This window comes from Heteronotia binoei, chromosome 15, assembly GCF_032191835.1.
Source record: "Heteronotia binoei isolate CCM8104 ecotype False Entrance Well chromosome 15, APGP_CSIRO_Hbin_v1, whole genome shotgun sequence".
Taxonomy (NCBI): Eukaryota; Metazoa; Chordata; class Lepidosauria; order Squamata; family Gekkonidae; genus Heteronotia; species Heteronotia binoei.
The window spans coordinates 18,678,620-18,695,617 of NC_083237.1; the positions used below are offsets into that span (position 1 = coordinate 18,678,620).

Here is a 16,998-nt window from a genome sequence, read left to right on the forward strand (position 1 = left end):
GGGACTACCTTTACCTTTTCAACTTCAGTATAGTCAGGATCTTCTGACAGTCATCCTATGATCGTAGTTCCTCAGCAGTGTAGGATGGCAGTCCTCTCCTGGTTTAGATGTTGAAGGCCTGTTGAAATAGTTCCATTTTGCAGGCCCTGCGGAATTGAGAGAGATCCCACAGGACCCTTCTCACCTCCGGGAGGACATTCACATTTCTGGTGCTGCCACCAAGAAGGCCCTAGCCCGTGTGGCACACAGTCTGGCCTCCTTTGGTCAGGGGATAGATAGTAGATTTTGTGTTCCTGAATGCAGTGCTCTCTGGGGAATTGCGGAGAAAGGCAGTCCTGTAGATAGGCAGGTCCCCAACCATAAAGGGCTTTAAAGGTCAATACCAACACCTTGAAAATGACTTGGAACACAATAGGTAGCCAGTGCAGCTCTTTCAGCACTGGTTGAATGTTTTCCCATCGAGGGAGCCCCATTAGCAGCCGTGCTGCAATGTTCTGCACCAGCTGTAGTTTCCGAGTCAGGGTCAAGGGTAGTTCCATGTAGAGAGCATTAAAGTGATCTATTCTCGAGGTGACCATAGCATGGATCACCATTGCTAAGTTGTCAGACTTCCTGTTTGGTTTGGAAGACAGGCTGCAACTCCCTAGCAAGGGGGATTTTTTTTTCACTGTTCAGGGTATTAAAGACCTCTGGGGGGGGGGTCTATGCCCATTAACCTTAGTCAAAGGTTAATCCAAGATGACGTTAAATTCCTTTAGCTGTTGATTTTGATTTAGGGAGAGGCAGGGAGCTGCCTTCTTCAGATCTTGAGATCCAGCAATAGAGGGTACGTCAGTCATGCATCTACAGTGGAATTAAAGTCATTAATTTGACTTAAGCCTGTCAGAATCCAAACACTTAAAGACGGACTGACTTTAATTGCAAGGTAACAAAGCGAAGTGTCGCAAGAAATAACATCTGGTTAAGGTACTTTAATCTATTCTTATCTCTACTCCAAGAGACCTTGAATTAAACGTTGTGTGGAATAAAAACAGATGAAGTTGAAGCGTAACTGAATAAAGATAATTACCTTATTAAGTTTGAACTCTGAAACTTTGAAAGTAAAAAGGCTGTAGCAGAACCTGAAAATAAAAGAGGGAGTTGTTGTGACGGACTGTGGTCTGCGGTTGGTGACGTGTAAAGAAGATCGCTTCTTGTTGTGTATTCACTCCTACAAACTGTTGGAATCTAAACAGACTGAACTGAACTAAGGCATAATTGAAAGAAAATTCAGCCTGTGAAAACTGGATGTTGTCAACTTAATAGCCTCGAAAGATATTTGAGAAAAGGACAAGTTGTTTTGAATACTTGTGGCTGTGGCTTCTTCACGAATCTCAAAGGCTGTGATACTAGACACGAGATCAGAGCAATCTGCACCAGGAAGTAAAAGGGACTGGCCAATAATACAAAGTCTGTAAGGATTACAAAAGCTGTGACATTTGACATTTGAACCAGGAAGGAATTTAAAGATCAAGAAAGACCTTTCTAGGAATTGAACTTTACCATAGAGAAACAACAATTGCCATCTTAAAAGGGAGAAAAACTGTCAAATTTGTTAAAAATCAATATCTCTGCTTAGGAAGATAGGAGGAAAACGAAATTAGTCTCATTTGAAAAAGCATGTTCTAAGCTATTGGACTGGGTGTTGAATTTTAATTGGTGAACTTTTTAAGGTTTGGTGACTTTTTATATGTCAGAAGGGAGAGTAACTCGTGCAAGGGCTCACTCATTTGACAAGATGCAATCCCAATTTGACTCTCTGGAATCGAAAATGTTAAAAGCTATGGACAAAATGCAAATGGCAATGAAAAAAGAATTCAAAAAGGAAATTGGAGATCTCAGAAAAGATATAGAGGGTTTCAAAGATGAGATAAAAAATAGAGTTAAAGAGGTAGAGGGAAAAGTGGATACACATGCCTCTATCTTGTTAAAACTCCAAGAGAAGGTTACAATACATGATTGCAAGTTGATGGAAACTCAAGTTCGTCTGAGAGGGGTACCTGAAAAGGAAGAGGCAGATTTAATGGAATATATGGTGAACATTATCACTGAATATTTAGAGGAAGACCCTGACAAATTTAGGAGTATGCTGGATGGTGCCTACAGAGTCAACTCAGCATATGTGAAGGATAAAGACCTGCCAAGAGACATTGTTATAAGACTAAGATCAAAAGATTTGGCAGGAAAAATTTTGAGCAAAGGTTTCCAAAAAGCTTGGGCCATAGAAGGGAGCAAAATTAAAATAATGAAAGAGCTACCAAGACAAGTGATCAGTGATAGGAAGAAATACAAGAAGTTAACCGACCAGCTGCGTGCAGAGGGCACAAGATATAGATGGATAATACCTGAAGGTCTTGGATTTGAACAACATGGGAAAAGGATTACAATAAGGAGTGAACATGAGATGCATAGCTTTTTTGAAGAGAACAAAGAATCAACATCATAATGGAGTATAAACTATTATCTTGGAATATAAATGGACTAAATTCACCACAGAAAAGAAGAAGAACATTTTATTGGATTAAAAAACAAAAATGCAACATAATTTGTTTACAGGAAGTTCATATACAACGCAAAGACAGAAAATTTTTGTGGAATAGAAATTTGGGGCTGGAATTTTTCTAATTAGCAGAACAAAAGAAAAGAGGGGTAGTCTTTTATATCAAAGAACAACTTGAGCCAAAACTAATATTTAAAGATAAAGAAGGAAGATATATCGCTGTAGAAGTGACAATTGAGGCGAAAAAAACATGATTATTAGGATTATATGCTCCCAACGGAGCGAAAGATACATTTTTTAAAGACATAAATCGGCATCTGGATGAAAAGACATATGATCAGGTTTTGATGATGGCAATTTTAATGGGACAATACAAAATAATATTGACAGATCAAGCCAAAAGAAGAATGACAAAGAAGGAAAGCTACCAAATTCTTTCTTTGAGTTGATTAAACAGGAGAACTTAGAAGACATTTGGAGAAAATTTAACCCTGAAGTAAGAGACTATACATTCTTCTCAGCGAGACATAACTCTTTCTCTAGAATAGACATGCTATGGGGTTCCCAAAGCTTGAGCCTCATAACAAAAAAAATTGAGATTCTACCAAAGGTTTGGGTGGACCATAATCCAATATGTTGGTCTACAAAATTGCAAAAGAAAACAAGAAGATGGAGAATCAATGAGGGCTTACTACAAGACAAAGACATTGTGGCATCCTTAGAAAAGGAGACTGCAGCATTTTTCCAAATAAATGAAACTGATGATATGGAATTTCAAACAGTATGGGAGACCTATAAAGCAGTAATGAGAGGACTATTAATCACATTGAACAATATAAAAGAGCCAAAAAAGAAAGGTTGTCAGCATTGCAAAATGAAATAAATAAAAAAGAAAGGGATTTGAAAAAAGGCTAGGAAAAAAGAAATTAATAAAAGAAATTACGATATTACAAACCCAAGTTAAGCACTTGCTGAACAAAGAATTAGAATGGAATTTAAAAAGTTTGAAGCAGAAATCGTTTGAAAGTGCGAATAAACCCGGAAAATATTTGGCCTGGCAATTGAAGAAAAAGAAAGAAAATAAAATCATAAATAAAATTATGGTAAATGGAAAAGCAATAGTAAATCAAGAAGGAATCAAAAGAGAATTTTTTAAATATTATGCAAATTTATTTAAAGGTGTGAACATTAGGAAAGAAAAAGTGGAAGAGTATCTACGGAATATCCAAGTGGCACCTCTGACTGAGTACACGAAGAAGATTTTAAATGACCCAATAGAGAAAATCGAAATAGAAGCAGCAATAAAAGCAATGAAAGATGGCAAAGCCCCAGGGCCAGATGGATTTACATCAAAATTTTACAAAACTCTTAAGGATGAGATAACACCCAAACTGATGAAATTGTTAAATACGATAAGAGAAGAAGGGAAAATTCCAAATACTTGGAAGGAAGCTGTAATTTCTTTGATTAAGAACATAAGAACATAAGAGAAGCCATGTTGGATCAGGCCAACGGCCCATCAAGTCCAACACTCTGTGTCACACAGTGGCCAAAAAATTTATATACACACATACACTGTGGCTAATAGCCACTGATGGACCTGTGCTCCATATTTTTATCTAAACCCTTCTTGAAGGTGGCTATACTTGTGGCCACCACCACCTCCTGTGGCAGTGAATTCCACATGTTAATCACCCTTTGGGTGAAGAAGTACTTCCTTTTATCCATTTTAACCTGTCTGCTCAGCAATTTCATCAAATGCCCACGAGTTCTTGTATTGTGAGAAAGGGAGAAAAGTACTTCTTTCTCTACTTTCTCCATCCCATGCATTATCTTGTAAACCTCTATCATGTCACCCCGCAGTCGACATTTCTCCAAGCTAAAGAGTCCCAAGCGTTTCAACCTTTCTTCATAGGGAAAGTGCTCCACCCCTTTAATCATTCTAGTTGCCCTTCTCTGGACTTTCTCCAATGCTATAATATCCTTTTTTCCTAAAGAAGACAAAGATATCACAAATGTAAAGAATTATAGACCAATTTCATTGCTGAATAATGACTATAAGATTTATACAAGAATTTTAGCAGAACGATTGAAGCAATATTTGACCAACTTTATAAACAAAGACCAAGCCGGATTTCTTCCTAAAAGACAAATAAGAGACAATGTAAGAGCTGTTATTAATGTTGTGGAATACTATGAGAAGCATCCAGAAAAGGAAGCGGCCTTATTCTTTGTGGATGCAAAAAAAGCCTTTGACAATTTGAACTGGGACTTTATGTTTGTGGTAATGGAAAAAATAAACTTAGGGGAACAATTTATAAAAATGACAAGAGCAATATATACGGATCAACAAGCAAAATTGTGCATAAATGCAGATCTTACCAAAGAATTGAAAGTAAGTAAAGGAACAAGGCAAGGATGTCCGTTATCACCATTGTTGTTTATAATGACTCTTGAAATTTTGTTACAACAAATACAAAAGGATAAAGAAATAGAAGGAGTAAAAATTAGAAGATTCTCTTATAAATATAAAGCTTTTGCAGATGACATAGTGTTCATATTAGAGAATCCGATTCAAGTGTCACCATTGCTGTTAGCCAAGATAAAAGAATATGGAGAGTTAGCAGGACTATATATAAATAAAGAGAAATCGAAATTCTTATGTAAAAATATGTAACCAAATAAAATAAAAGAATTGCAAAAGGTGACGGGCTGTGAGGTCACTACTAAAGTCAAATATCTTGGAATAGAGATAACAATGAAGAATATTGATCTATTCAAAAATAACTATGAAAAACTGTGGTGTAAGATGGACAAGGATTTGATGAAATGGAATAGACTTAACTTGTCCTTATTGGGCAGGATAGCTGCATTTAAGATGAATATTTTGCCAAGAATAACGTATTTGTTTCAAACCATCCCGGTTGTAAAAGGTGCCAAACAATTTAACAAATGGCAAAGGAAGATTTCTGACTTTATTTGGGCCAGAAAGAAACCAAGGATTAAGATGAAGATTTTAATAGATGCCAAAGAGAGAGGTGGTTTTCAACTCCCGGATTTAAGATTGTATCATGATGCGGTTTGTTTGACATGGATCAAAGATTGGATAATGCTGTTAGATAAAAAACCTTTGTGGTTAGAGGCTCATGGGAATAAATTCGGCTGGCATGCGTATAAGTGTTATGCGAAGAAAAAAATGGATGGTTTTTTCTCTCACCATTATATTCAAAACAGTTTACTAAATACTTGAATAAAATATAAGAAATATGGAGACGAGAGAAAACCACTGTGGATAGTGCTAGCAGAAGTAATAAAAATAACAGCTGAATCCAATGAAGAAAGAGAGATGTCATATAATCAACTGCTTAAGATTCAAGGAGACAAAATTGAATTAAAATCCTCAGAAGAGCTAAATAATAAGTACGATTGGTTTCAAATGCAGCAAATTAAAAGCTTGATGGAAAACGATATTAAATTGGAGGGAATTAGACGAGAACAAACAGAACTGGAAAGGGTCCTGCTTGGAGATAATGAAAAATTGATATCGAAAGTATACAAATTATTATTGAAATGGTCTACAGAAGATGAAGTAGTAAAGTTTCAAATGGTTAAATGGGCAATAAATATGAACAGAGCAATACAAATGGATACGTGGGAGCACCTTTGGAAGAACTCGATGAAGATCTCAACTTGTCAGAGTATCAAAGAGAACTGTTTTAAGATGATGTATAGGTGGTATATGACTCCGAAAAAACTGGCTAGGATGAGTAAGAAAATGTCGGATAGATGTTGGAAATGTAAAAAACATGAAGGTTCTTTCTTTCATATGTGGTGGACTTGTGAAAAAGTGAAAGAGTACTGGAAGATGATACATCAAGAAATCTCCAAAATTTTGGGTTACGACCTTAAGAGAACTGCAGAGACTTTTTTGCTTGGATTACAACTAGAAAAATGTCCAAAGGAAGACAGGACTTTAATTTGGTACCTGCTCTCAGCTGCTAGGACATTGTATGCGCAGCTGTGGAAAAAAGAAAAAATACCAGAGAAATGGGACTGGATTAAGAAAGTTTTATCATGGAGTGAGATGGACAAACTAACTAGAACCCTAAGAGACTATGATTTAGATATATTCAAAAAGGAGTGGAAGAAATTTAAAGAATATATGGAGAAAGAGTGGAATGTAAAAAGACATTGGACAATTTTTTAGTATTAATGAGAAAAAAATATATATTGAACTTTGATTGGTTAGTAGTACCTTTAGTATTGAATTTAAATCTATAACTTCAGGGAAGTCAACAATGGAGGGAGGGGGGATTGAAATACCATATGGGCTAATACAGAAAATGTATAATTAAGTTTTGTAACCATATGTTATCAATAAATTGTTAAAACACACCATTGCTAAGTTGTCATGCTCCAAAAAAGGGGCCAGCTGCCGCACCTGCTGAAAGTGCTAAAAGGCGGATTTCGTAGTAGCTGCTATCTGGGCCTCCAATGTCAGAGAGGATTCCAGTAGCACTCCCAGGGTCTTGACCTTAGGGGCTGGAATTAGTGGCACCCTGTCAAAAGCTGGGAAAGGGATCAACCTTCCTGGGCCACCCCAGCTCAGATAGAGAACCTCCGTCTTCATCGGATTCAGCTTCAACTGACTCAGCCTGAACCAAGATGCTACGGCTTGAAGGACCAAGTCTAGATTATCCGGGGTACAGTCGGACTGGCCACCCATCAATAGATAGAGCTGGGTGTCATCTACATACTGATGACATCCCAGCCCATACCTCCTGACAATCTGGGCAAGGGGATGCATATAGATGTTAAATAACATTGGGGACAGAACCGCTCCTTGTGGCACACCACATACAAGTGGGTTCCTTCAGGATGAGTCTTCCCCTATCACCAGCCTTTGTCCCCAACCTTGGAGAAAAGAGGCCAACCATTGCAAGATCGACCCCTGAATCCCCACGTCAGCGAGGCAGCTAGACAGTAGCTGATGGTCAACCGTGTCAAATGCGGCTGTCAGATCTAATAATAACAGCATTGTTGAGCCGCCCCAATCCAGGTGGCACATAAGATAATGTATGAGGGCGAGCAGAAGCCGGACTGGAATGGATCCAATGCAGAAGTGTCAAGGCTCAAAAAGCTATGATCCCCGCCATAGCTTTGGTCCTCCAAAGCTGCCATTTTCCCAGGGAAACTGTACTTTCTAATTGGAGGATCAACAGTAACCTGGGGAAAGCTCCAGGCCCCACCTGGAGGTTGGTAATCTTAGGGAGGGGCTTGCTTGCTGTTTTGAGTTATACAGTGACAAGAGTGACTGAGCTGCCAGCCCACCAACCCACAAACTATCTGCTAAGGACAATCAGGAGGTAGGCAGGAGGCCTACCTAGAGTTGCCAATCCCCAGGTGGTGGCAGGGGATCCCCCAGTTTGGAGGCCCTCCACCCACTTCAGTGTTGGCATAGGAAATAATGCCAGTAAGGCATGAGGCACTGCTGCTGATCTGACAGCTACTGTCAGGTCCATCAGTGGCTATTAGCTACAGTGTGTGTGTGTATATATATATATGGGCCATTGGCCTGATCCAACATGGCTTCTCTTATGTTCTTAAGATATTCATGCTGTATGTTATGGTATCTCCTCACCTTAGCTGTGTCTTTTTTTCTAAACTAAAAGGTTCCAGCTACTTTAGCCCTTCCTTAACAACCTAATCAACTCTACTGGTAGATCTGGTTGCTTAAAATAGTCCAAAGAGAAATGTCAGGGAAATGTATCTGAAGTGAAGACTTCAGAAGTTTCTGTTTCTGAAGTGAAGACTTATTGATGTTCTTGGGGGACACAGTCTCAAGGGCACCCAAAGATTTATTAGAAGCATTAAGTCTTCGATGCTCTTTCGTATCACCTTTTTCTTTCCAGAAAACCTTTTGCATGGAGCACCAGCATCACAGCTGTGCTGCTCAGTAAAAGTACAGTAAAGTACAATAGATTTCTCCCCCAACCCAATGCTGACAGAAGATTTTTGATGATTTTTCTACTGGATGGAACAGTGCTTTCAAAGCTCTTGAGGTACAGTAATGGGAACAATTACAGGCAGCAAAGGCGACGGAAGTGGGACCTTGAACGGCTGACAGAGTCCAGGGGAAAAAAGCATTTGTGCTTCTTAAAGGAAATTATGATCTTTGGTAACATTGTGGCTAGAAAAGAGAGAATCTGACCAATGAAACTGAGGGATTGTGAGGTATTCCAGGATTGTCAGCTGCATTCATAATTTGTACTTAATTGTAAAGACAAAGTGCTTTCCTCCAGTTAGACTCTTCAAATTCCAGTTTCATTCAAAGACAGCCTGCCATCTTTATGTATGGACACTGTCGTGTTATTTTTCTATGATACTGGGGGATGAAGTCTCTCTGAAAAATGTGTGGAGGTCCCTACCTGCCCGCAAGGAGGGTCTTTCATTCAGTGCACTGAACAACTGGAAGACCAGACATCTCCTCTCACAAAACCCCTCCTGATCATTCACAGGTCTGTGAAAAAAATTTAAATGTGTTTTGATTGATTTCCCTTCTCTCCCTCTCTTTCCCCACTCCAACACCAGTTTCAGAGCATCTATCTAAACTAGTCTCTGTATACTCTCATATGGAATGGAAACTTTTGAAACTCCTGCTGATGCTGACAATTTCTCTGTCTTCATCTCATGTTTCTTGGTTCTGGTGGAAGAGTTCCATTCTGTGTGTTCATTTTACACCTGGTGTTACGCTAGCCATAAGTTGCGTGAGACAAGCCAGCTATTTCATGGTGAATTCTGTCCAATTCATTTCTTCTGAGGTGTTATAGAAAATCATGAAAATAGAAATCGTAAAGAGACAATCTGCTTTTCACATCCTCTAGTTTTGATGGCATGAGCTATGTACTTTGTAAACCTCTCACCTCATCCTAACTGGAAAGCACAAGATATATAGCAGTACTAGCAATACAGAATGTCTATTTAAGAGATTGGTTTATTAAGTATGCAGACTGATCACATGGTAAACCAGTGTGGCATGGCCATTCCTTTTGTAATTCACCTAGATTTAAAGAAGCACCAATTGGCAGAGGACTTTATTACCTTTTATGGCTATCCAGACCAAATGGCCAAGCCACACTGGTTTACCATGTGATCAGTCTGCATACTTAATCAACAGACTGCTTGTATTTCAGCCCACAATACCTGAGCCCCTCATCTGATGAAGTCTGCTTAAAGAGCACACGAAAGCTTATGTTCTGAAAAAAACTTGGTTGGTCTTAAAGGTGCTTCTTGACTCCTGCTTTGTTCAACATATATGCATACAAATAGATAAAACTTGCCAATGTGAGTCAAGACAAAAGAACCTTCTAAAAGGGTCTATAATCTGTACAAAAATAAGTCAATCTGTCTAATACAAATTTAAATTACAACACATTACTGTGTATAAGAAAAGCAGCCTGCAAAAACATTGCCACAGCATCAGTTGTGTCTCCATCTTTGTTGTTTAATAGATACAGCAGTTTATATGAATCCGGAAGCGCTAAGATGCTATCAAGAATTAACGATAAAATGCTACGCTGAATATTAACATAATAAAAGCATTCTAACAACACATGAGGCACAGTTTCAAGGGACCCACTTGCACAAGGGCATGGTCTTTTAGCAAAAGGTGTTAATATCGCTGAAGGGTGGGGCATGGAACCAAGCAGGAGAAACCAGTGTATTCTAGTTAATATTTCTTCTGGAGCTGTATAATTTTTAAATTTTAAATTTTTAAATTTTAATTTTTTTTATTATAAGTACTATATTTATTAAGCTAGAGGATGTTTGACCACTACTGTATTATTTGTCATATCTCATTATTCATATTAATGACCTATATGTTATTTTCACATTTACTTTTTAAATATCTTTCGTTTTACTTATTTAGGTCCATCTTGATTTTTACAGTTTTTATGTGGTGGTTGTTGTTGGCCTGCATTGTGCTGTGTATTTGGTCATGGACCGTAATAAAGCAAACTGAACTGTATTGATTCTGCGTAATGCTGGAGTCTGAAGTTGGTAAAAGTAGCTACCAGTGGATAAGATCCCATGACTAAGAGACAAGCATGTCATTAGCTGCATTGTACAGTTCAGATAGCGCTACCTCAAATAATCTGTCCCTAATTGCTCACACCACCCATTAAAAGTCTGCCGTGAAAACGTTGTGAAAGCAATGTCACCCCAGAGTCGGAAACGACTGGTGCTTGCACAGGGCACCTTTCCTTTCCTATTGTTCACATTGCCTCTAATTCTGAAAGGGAGAGAAGAGATTCAAAGGAAATATTCAGTGTTCTTAGTTTGTTTTCAATATTCACCAGCCATGGGGAAATATTAGATTCTGTCAAGAATTGGCCACAGCAGCTAGAGGGCTCAGATCTATAGCACAATCAAAGCCAAAATTTAAAGATCATAGACCTCGCACTTGCGGTCATAAAATTTTGGCCACATTCCAGGCATAAGGCAGCATATGGTACCCAAGATGGAACACCCAAAATCTTCTGTAGAAAGCCTGACTGTACTTGTTCAACTGCTTTATTTATTGAATCAATCCAAATAGGGGTTCCATAGAGTAATTGAGGGACAGTTTTCAAATTAAAAACTTTTAGCACAGCTGGAACATATTGATTCCCTTTTTCAGAAAAACAGAAGCACAGAAGTGAGTTAACATTTGCTTTAGCATTATTAATTGTTATTTTGCATTGTTGGGTCCATGATGTAGTAGCCTGGAAATGTAAACCTAAGTACTTAAAGTGTTTTACTTGTTCGAGCTCATGGTCACCCACCCTTCAAGTATATTGCTTTCTAGATTTGGAGAAGACTAACACTTTTGATTTCTCATAATTTAATTCTAATTGATTGATTTTACAGTACTCCTGGGCAGTGATTTAATAGCCAAAGTAAAAAATAAATAACCGTTGACATTTTGATTTCTGAGATTTGGAGAAAAGAACTTGTGACCATCTTTTTGCCGTAACTTCATTCCTACCTACCCTGTGCAGAAGATTACTCAAAGCGCATGTTTTGCTATTACTTCTTATTTATAATTCCTTATTTATAAGTACCCAGAGGAACAATACATTCTGCGAATTTAGAGGGAGGTATTTGTGAGTTTCCTACATTGTGCAGGGGGTTGAACTAGATGACCCTGGAGGTCCCTTTCAGCACTATGATTCTATGACTAAATGGATGTGATCTGAAACGTGGACATCCCCTTTCTCCCTAACTGGATGCCATGTCTTTTCAGCATTTCTCTTTCTATGGAGACAAATAGCCAGATAAGAGTATATCGTATGCAATGATGACTCTGTTCTCTAATTCCAGATGGAGTTCACCAACAGGACAGTTCAGGAATTCATTTTGGTGGGCTTTGAAGTCGGGCAGCTGCAACGACTCCTACTCCTCACCTTTTTCACTTTTCTTTACATGCTTGCCATGGCGGAGAACATCACCATCATCACGTTGGTGCATCTTGACACCCAGTTGTCCCGGCTCCCCATGTACATCCTCCTGAGCAACTTCTCTTGGCTGGAGATCTGCTATGTGAGCACCACTGTGCCCCGCATGCTCTTAGACCTGGCATTGGCCAACAAGATCATCTCCTTCAGTTCCTGCTTCCTCCAGTTCTACATTTTCTTCTCTCTTGGCAGTACAGAATGCTTCTTCCTCTCTTCTATGGCCTTGGATCGGTACTTGGCCATCTGCCACCCACTGCGATATCCACAGATCATGTCCCCAAATTTTTGCTACATCCTAGTAACTGCTTCTTGGGTCCTTGGCTTCCTGGCATACATTGTCCCAGTCACACTGATCTCCAAGATGTCTTTCTGTGGTCCTAATATCATTGACCATTTTTTGTGTGACCCTGGGCCAATTCTGGCTTTGGCTTGTCCTCCCCTACCAAAGGCTCCCCTCGTTAGTCTGATTTTCATGGATGTTGTGGTGATTCTCGGCAACATCATGTTTGCTGTGCTGTCCTACAGTTCTGTGATTGTCACTTTGATGAAAAACTCTAGCAAAGGCAATCGGTTAAAGTCTTTCTCCACCATATCATTCCACTTGTTGGTGGTCACGCTTTACTATGGCCCTCCAGCAGGGCTGTATGTAAACCCAGGAGGAGAAACGGATTCAAATGTCATTAAGACAGTAACACTCTTCTATACTGCCTTAACACCCTTTCTCAACCCCCTGATTTACTGTCTGAGGAATGATCAGGTAAAGGAGGCACTGTTCCGATTATGGAGGAGAAAAGAAAAGTGACCGTGTAAAAAAAGAGGAACATGCTACAGTATTCTCCAAGATAAAGCTGATGCAGTCAGTGCTAGACAACAAAGGCACAGATCCCTGTTCAGTGTTTCTGACTCCTTTTGTGCACTGGAAGGCAACAGTACACATTTCCACTAGAATACTGTTCAAGCACTTTTCAAGTGTATGTTCTGTAACAAATACAATAAAATGAATTCTCCATTATTTTATAGGGCACTCACAACTGTACAATTTTTATGCATTCCAGCTAGTTCGATAAACATAATTGTATGTGGAAATCATTATTGTTTCTCTATATGATCTAACTGTAGGTAATGCTAATTTATATGTGTAGACACATGATAAGGATGAATATGCAAGAATTCATTTGCATATTAGACCACACCCACTGATATCACAATTGTTTCACGTAAGGCTTTTTTGCAGAAAAAGCCCAGCAGGAACTCATTTGCATATTATGCCACACCCCCTGCAACCAAGCCCACCAGAACAGTGTTCCTGTGCGTTCCTCCTCAAAAAAAGCCCTGGAGAACATGATGGTGTTTGCTTGCCCCTTTCCTAATACCTGATATGGGCAGTGGAGATGTCTTACTTCTGCAAGGCTTTCCTCCCTTCCTAACATAAGGGGTCTCAAGGCTTGCATTTTCCAGGCTTCCTTGCATCCATACTAAGGACTTCATGCCCTGGGCCAAACTACTTCCCTGAGGTCCATTGCCAGAGTCCCTGAAACCCAGAGCGTCACATCCTCCAATGCTTGTCCTTGGGGATGGAGATGCAGCGGATGAAATTATCATCCAATTTTGAGAAGACATCTTGATGCAAATTCATAATGCCACTGAGTAATATAACAAGATATATTTTATCACTGTAGCTGTGACCTGCATGGCCCAGGCTGGCTTGATCTTGCCTGATCTCCAAAGCTAAACGAAGACACCTCGGTTGATACTTGGATGCGAGAACTACAAGGAAGTCCAGAGTCACTACGCAGTGGCAGGCAATAACAAGCCACCTCTGATGCAGTAGTAGCGATAACATCTCTTTGCTGAAATCCCTGCTGCTTTATAGGTCTTTCCAGGGCTTTTTTTTTTTTTTGTAACAGGAACTCCTTTGCATATTAGGCCACATACCCCTGATGTAGCCAGTCCTCCTGGAATTTACAGCAGGCCCTGTACTAAGAGCCCTGTAAGCTCTTGGAGGATTGGCTACATCAGGGTGTGTGGCCTAATATGCAAAGGAGTTCCTGCTACAAAAAAAGCCCTGGGTCTTCTAAAGAGCTCTGTACCACCATCTGACAGATTTAGTGTCAGTTCTCTGCCAAGGTCATTCTAGATGTCTCCTGGATCTCTTCCAGTCACCCAGCGGTAAACCAGTAGGGTGATTTCCACAAGAGGTCAATGAGAGGTAAAAATTCAATAACTTCAAGGAGGTTTACAGTCCACAATCCCACTGCAGCCTCAAGAGAACATATGTTTGGGATCCTACAGTTCCCCCAAGCATTTTGGAATCCTGTAGGATCCATGACTCTTCACAAGCACAGCACTGTATTCTGGGTCACTTTCCACGAGGGTTTCCTACCCACTTTGTAGCAGAATGGTCCTGCTCTGTCCTAGGCCCTGTGCTACCCTGCCCTCCAAGGCTTTCCTAACCACCATCACCACCTGCCCTTTGTAGGAATTGCCCCTGTGATGGTCAGGACTCCCAACTTCCCTTCCAAGTTCTGAGGCCTTGCCCCTGCATCTCCTCTGCACCTGGTTACCATGGGAACAGCTTACTGCCTTGAGCACCACTGGGGGAACAGCCACTTGCCAACTGACTGTCCTCCCCTTCCTCCTGGTACTCCTTCTAAAATAGCATGTCCAAGATGGTGGGGGTCTGTGTAGCACAGAGGACCACTAAAAAGATCAAAAGATATAAAGCAGGGGCACCAAGCTCATTTGTTATGAGGGCCAGATCTGACATAAATTAGACCTTGTCGGGCCGGGCCATGCATGTCATAAAATGTAATGCCAGGTAGTGGAGATATAAACTTTATAAAGGACACAGAAAAACACAAATTATTTTTTAAAAAAACTTAAAGTAAAACGCGTTTAAAAGATTAGCACTCTTGCAATATTTTGTCTATCTAACAGTTTCTGATAACTGACACCTCTTGGTTTGAATTATTGCATCAAAATCGAGAGAAAATGTGCTGTAGTAATTTTGAGTACGCTGTTCAGGTGTTGTTCAGATGTGTGTCTGTAAGTCGCAAGCCTACCTTTGATTTATTGACATCCATTGCAGAAGTCTCATGGTCAATGCTTTGAGCCTAAGACCCAGGGGAAAACATGAAACGGCTGGGCATTGTGAGCTTATATACATAAATTGCTTCATGTGCTGGTCAGCCAATAGAGAAAACAGAGGCTTTGCTCTGTAGCTCCTGTGTGGTTCAACAAGCCTGAAAAAGCAAGCGGTGATGCAGAAAGAAGCAAGAGAGAGGAAGAAGGAAGCAGATGACAGTAGGGCCTGATAGGAGCCTTCTGGGGGCCTGATCTGTCTCTCGGGCTACATGTTTGACAGCCTGGGTATAAAGCCTTTATTAAAGCAAAAATGTTCACAGGCATACTTTTAGCACAGTTTAGGGTGAGCAAGGGATTAAAAAGAAATGGGTAAAACACAATTCCTCTGTCCCTCTCTCTCTATATGCCCCATCAGATGTTAAACATAAGGCAAGTTCCTTAGCTTAGAAAGTTACCAGATCTTATACATGGTGTGTGTTTGTGTGGTGGGATAGTGCACACTATACCAGGGGTGGCCAACGGTAGCTCTCCAGATGTTTTTGCATACAACTCCCATCAACCCCAGCTATCAGCCGTGCTGACTGGGGCTGATGGGAGTTCATGACTGTGCTCTACACAGAAGTCATGAACACAGGAGCACATGAAGCTCCCTTATACTGAGTCAGACCATCGGTCCATCAAGGTCAGTCGTCTACTCAGATTGGAAGCGGCTCTCCAGGGTAGCAGGCAGAGGTCTTTCACATCACCTCCTACCTAGGCATTTTGACTGAAGATGCTGAGGATTGAACCTGGAACCTTCTGCATGCCAAGCAGAGGCTCTACCATTGAGTCACACCCCCTCCCTCATGACAGTAATAGTGAATGGGCATCTTTTAAACTCTTGAGTGAGATCCAGTGTTCAAGGAGGTTGTATTAAGAATCGTTATACAAAGTTTGATTGGAGTCCTGTAGCTACAAGAATTCTTGAGTCATAAGCTTTCAGGAGTCAAAAAAAAGTTCAGGAGGGGCACCCATTTGTTTCTCCATCATTCACCGCGACACCGCTTTTTCCAGAAAAAAGGCCCTGCATATGTCTTAGGTTGAGATACACTACTAGATTTTTAGGGTGTTCTGTTCAGAACTTGTAATGATTCTATGCTCTTTGTTGCTTTATCATGTTTTAGGTTGTAAACCAGCTTGCACAGGTTCCCTGCACAAGTGGTGCAGACATGTTCTGAAGTAATAAACAAATAGATTTATCCAAGGAGAAGTTGCTCACTGATTTTGCATGGCTACTTCCTGTCTGAGAATCCCATCCCATTTTTTGTTGTTGTTGTTTGGATTGCAGCATGGATGGCCACGGCCTCTGGTGGTCTGACCACACCATTCCAGCTGCTAATCTTGCTAGATGAGATCAGACAAATACTTTTGCTTCACTATTTCTGCAGCCAATGACCTCAGGACATTACCAACAGTCTTCCAGAGGAGATTAGCTCCAGTATAATTACCAAAATGACTGTCATTTCTTCAATCAGTCGAATTTTCAGTAGTTTTCCAGCATGAAACAGAAAACAAATCTAAAATGAAATCTCCATGTTCTGGTTATAAAAGCTTCCATGGAGCCATTCACTGCTAAAATGAGAGACCATATTGCTACTCGATATCTCATGAGTAGCACACAAAGCAAACAGCTGGGACATGGAAGATAAGATTCAGACGTGTACCCTTTAAAAGTGTTTTGGAAGAGACAGGAGCCATCTGAGTCATCTTCTTGAAACCAGGCTGAAGATAATGTTGACAATACTCTAGAGGAGACCCTGAAGAGGAGACTCTACAGAGAGTCCAAATGGAGAAAGGTGTTTTTTGATTGCATACGGCAGAATCTGTAATGTTGAACAT

At 40.1% G+C, this 16,998-nt stretch overlaps 1 protein-coding gene across 1 annotated transcript; it reads left to right on the plus strand.

The window, feature by feature from the left end:
* Window positions 1-11,902: 11,902 nt before the first annotated feature.
* Window positions 11,903-12,838, plus strand: LOC132583263 (olfactory receptor 11H6-like). Its single transcript, XM_060254930.1, has one exon. It carries the CDS (start codon window positions 11,903-11,905, stop codon window positions 12,836-12,838), a length of 936 nt encoding a protein of 311 aa, XP_060110913.1.
* Window positions 12,839-16,998: the final 4,160 nt, after the last annotated feature.

What these genes read in the sequence shown, in the direction of transcription:
- LOC132583263 (XM_060254930.1), top strand. Translation starts at nt 11,903, where the DNA reads ATGGAGTTCACCAACAGGACAGTTCAGGAATTCATTTTGGTGGGCTTT.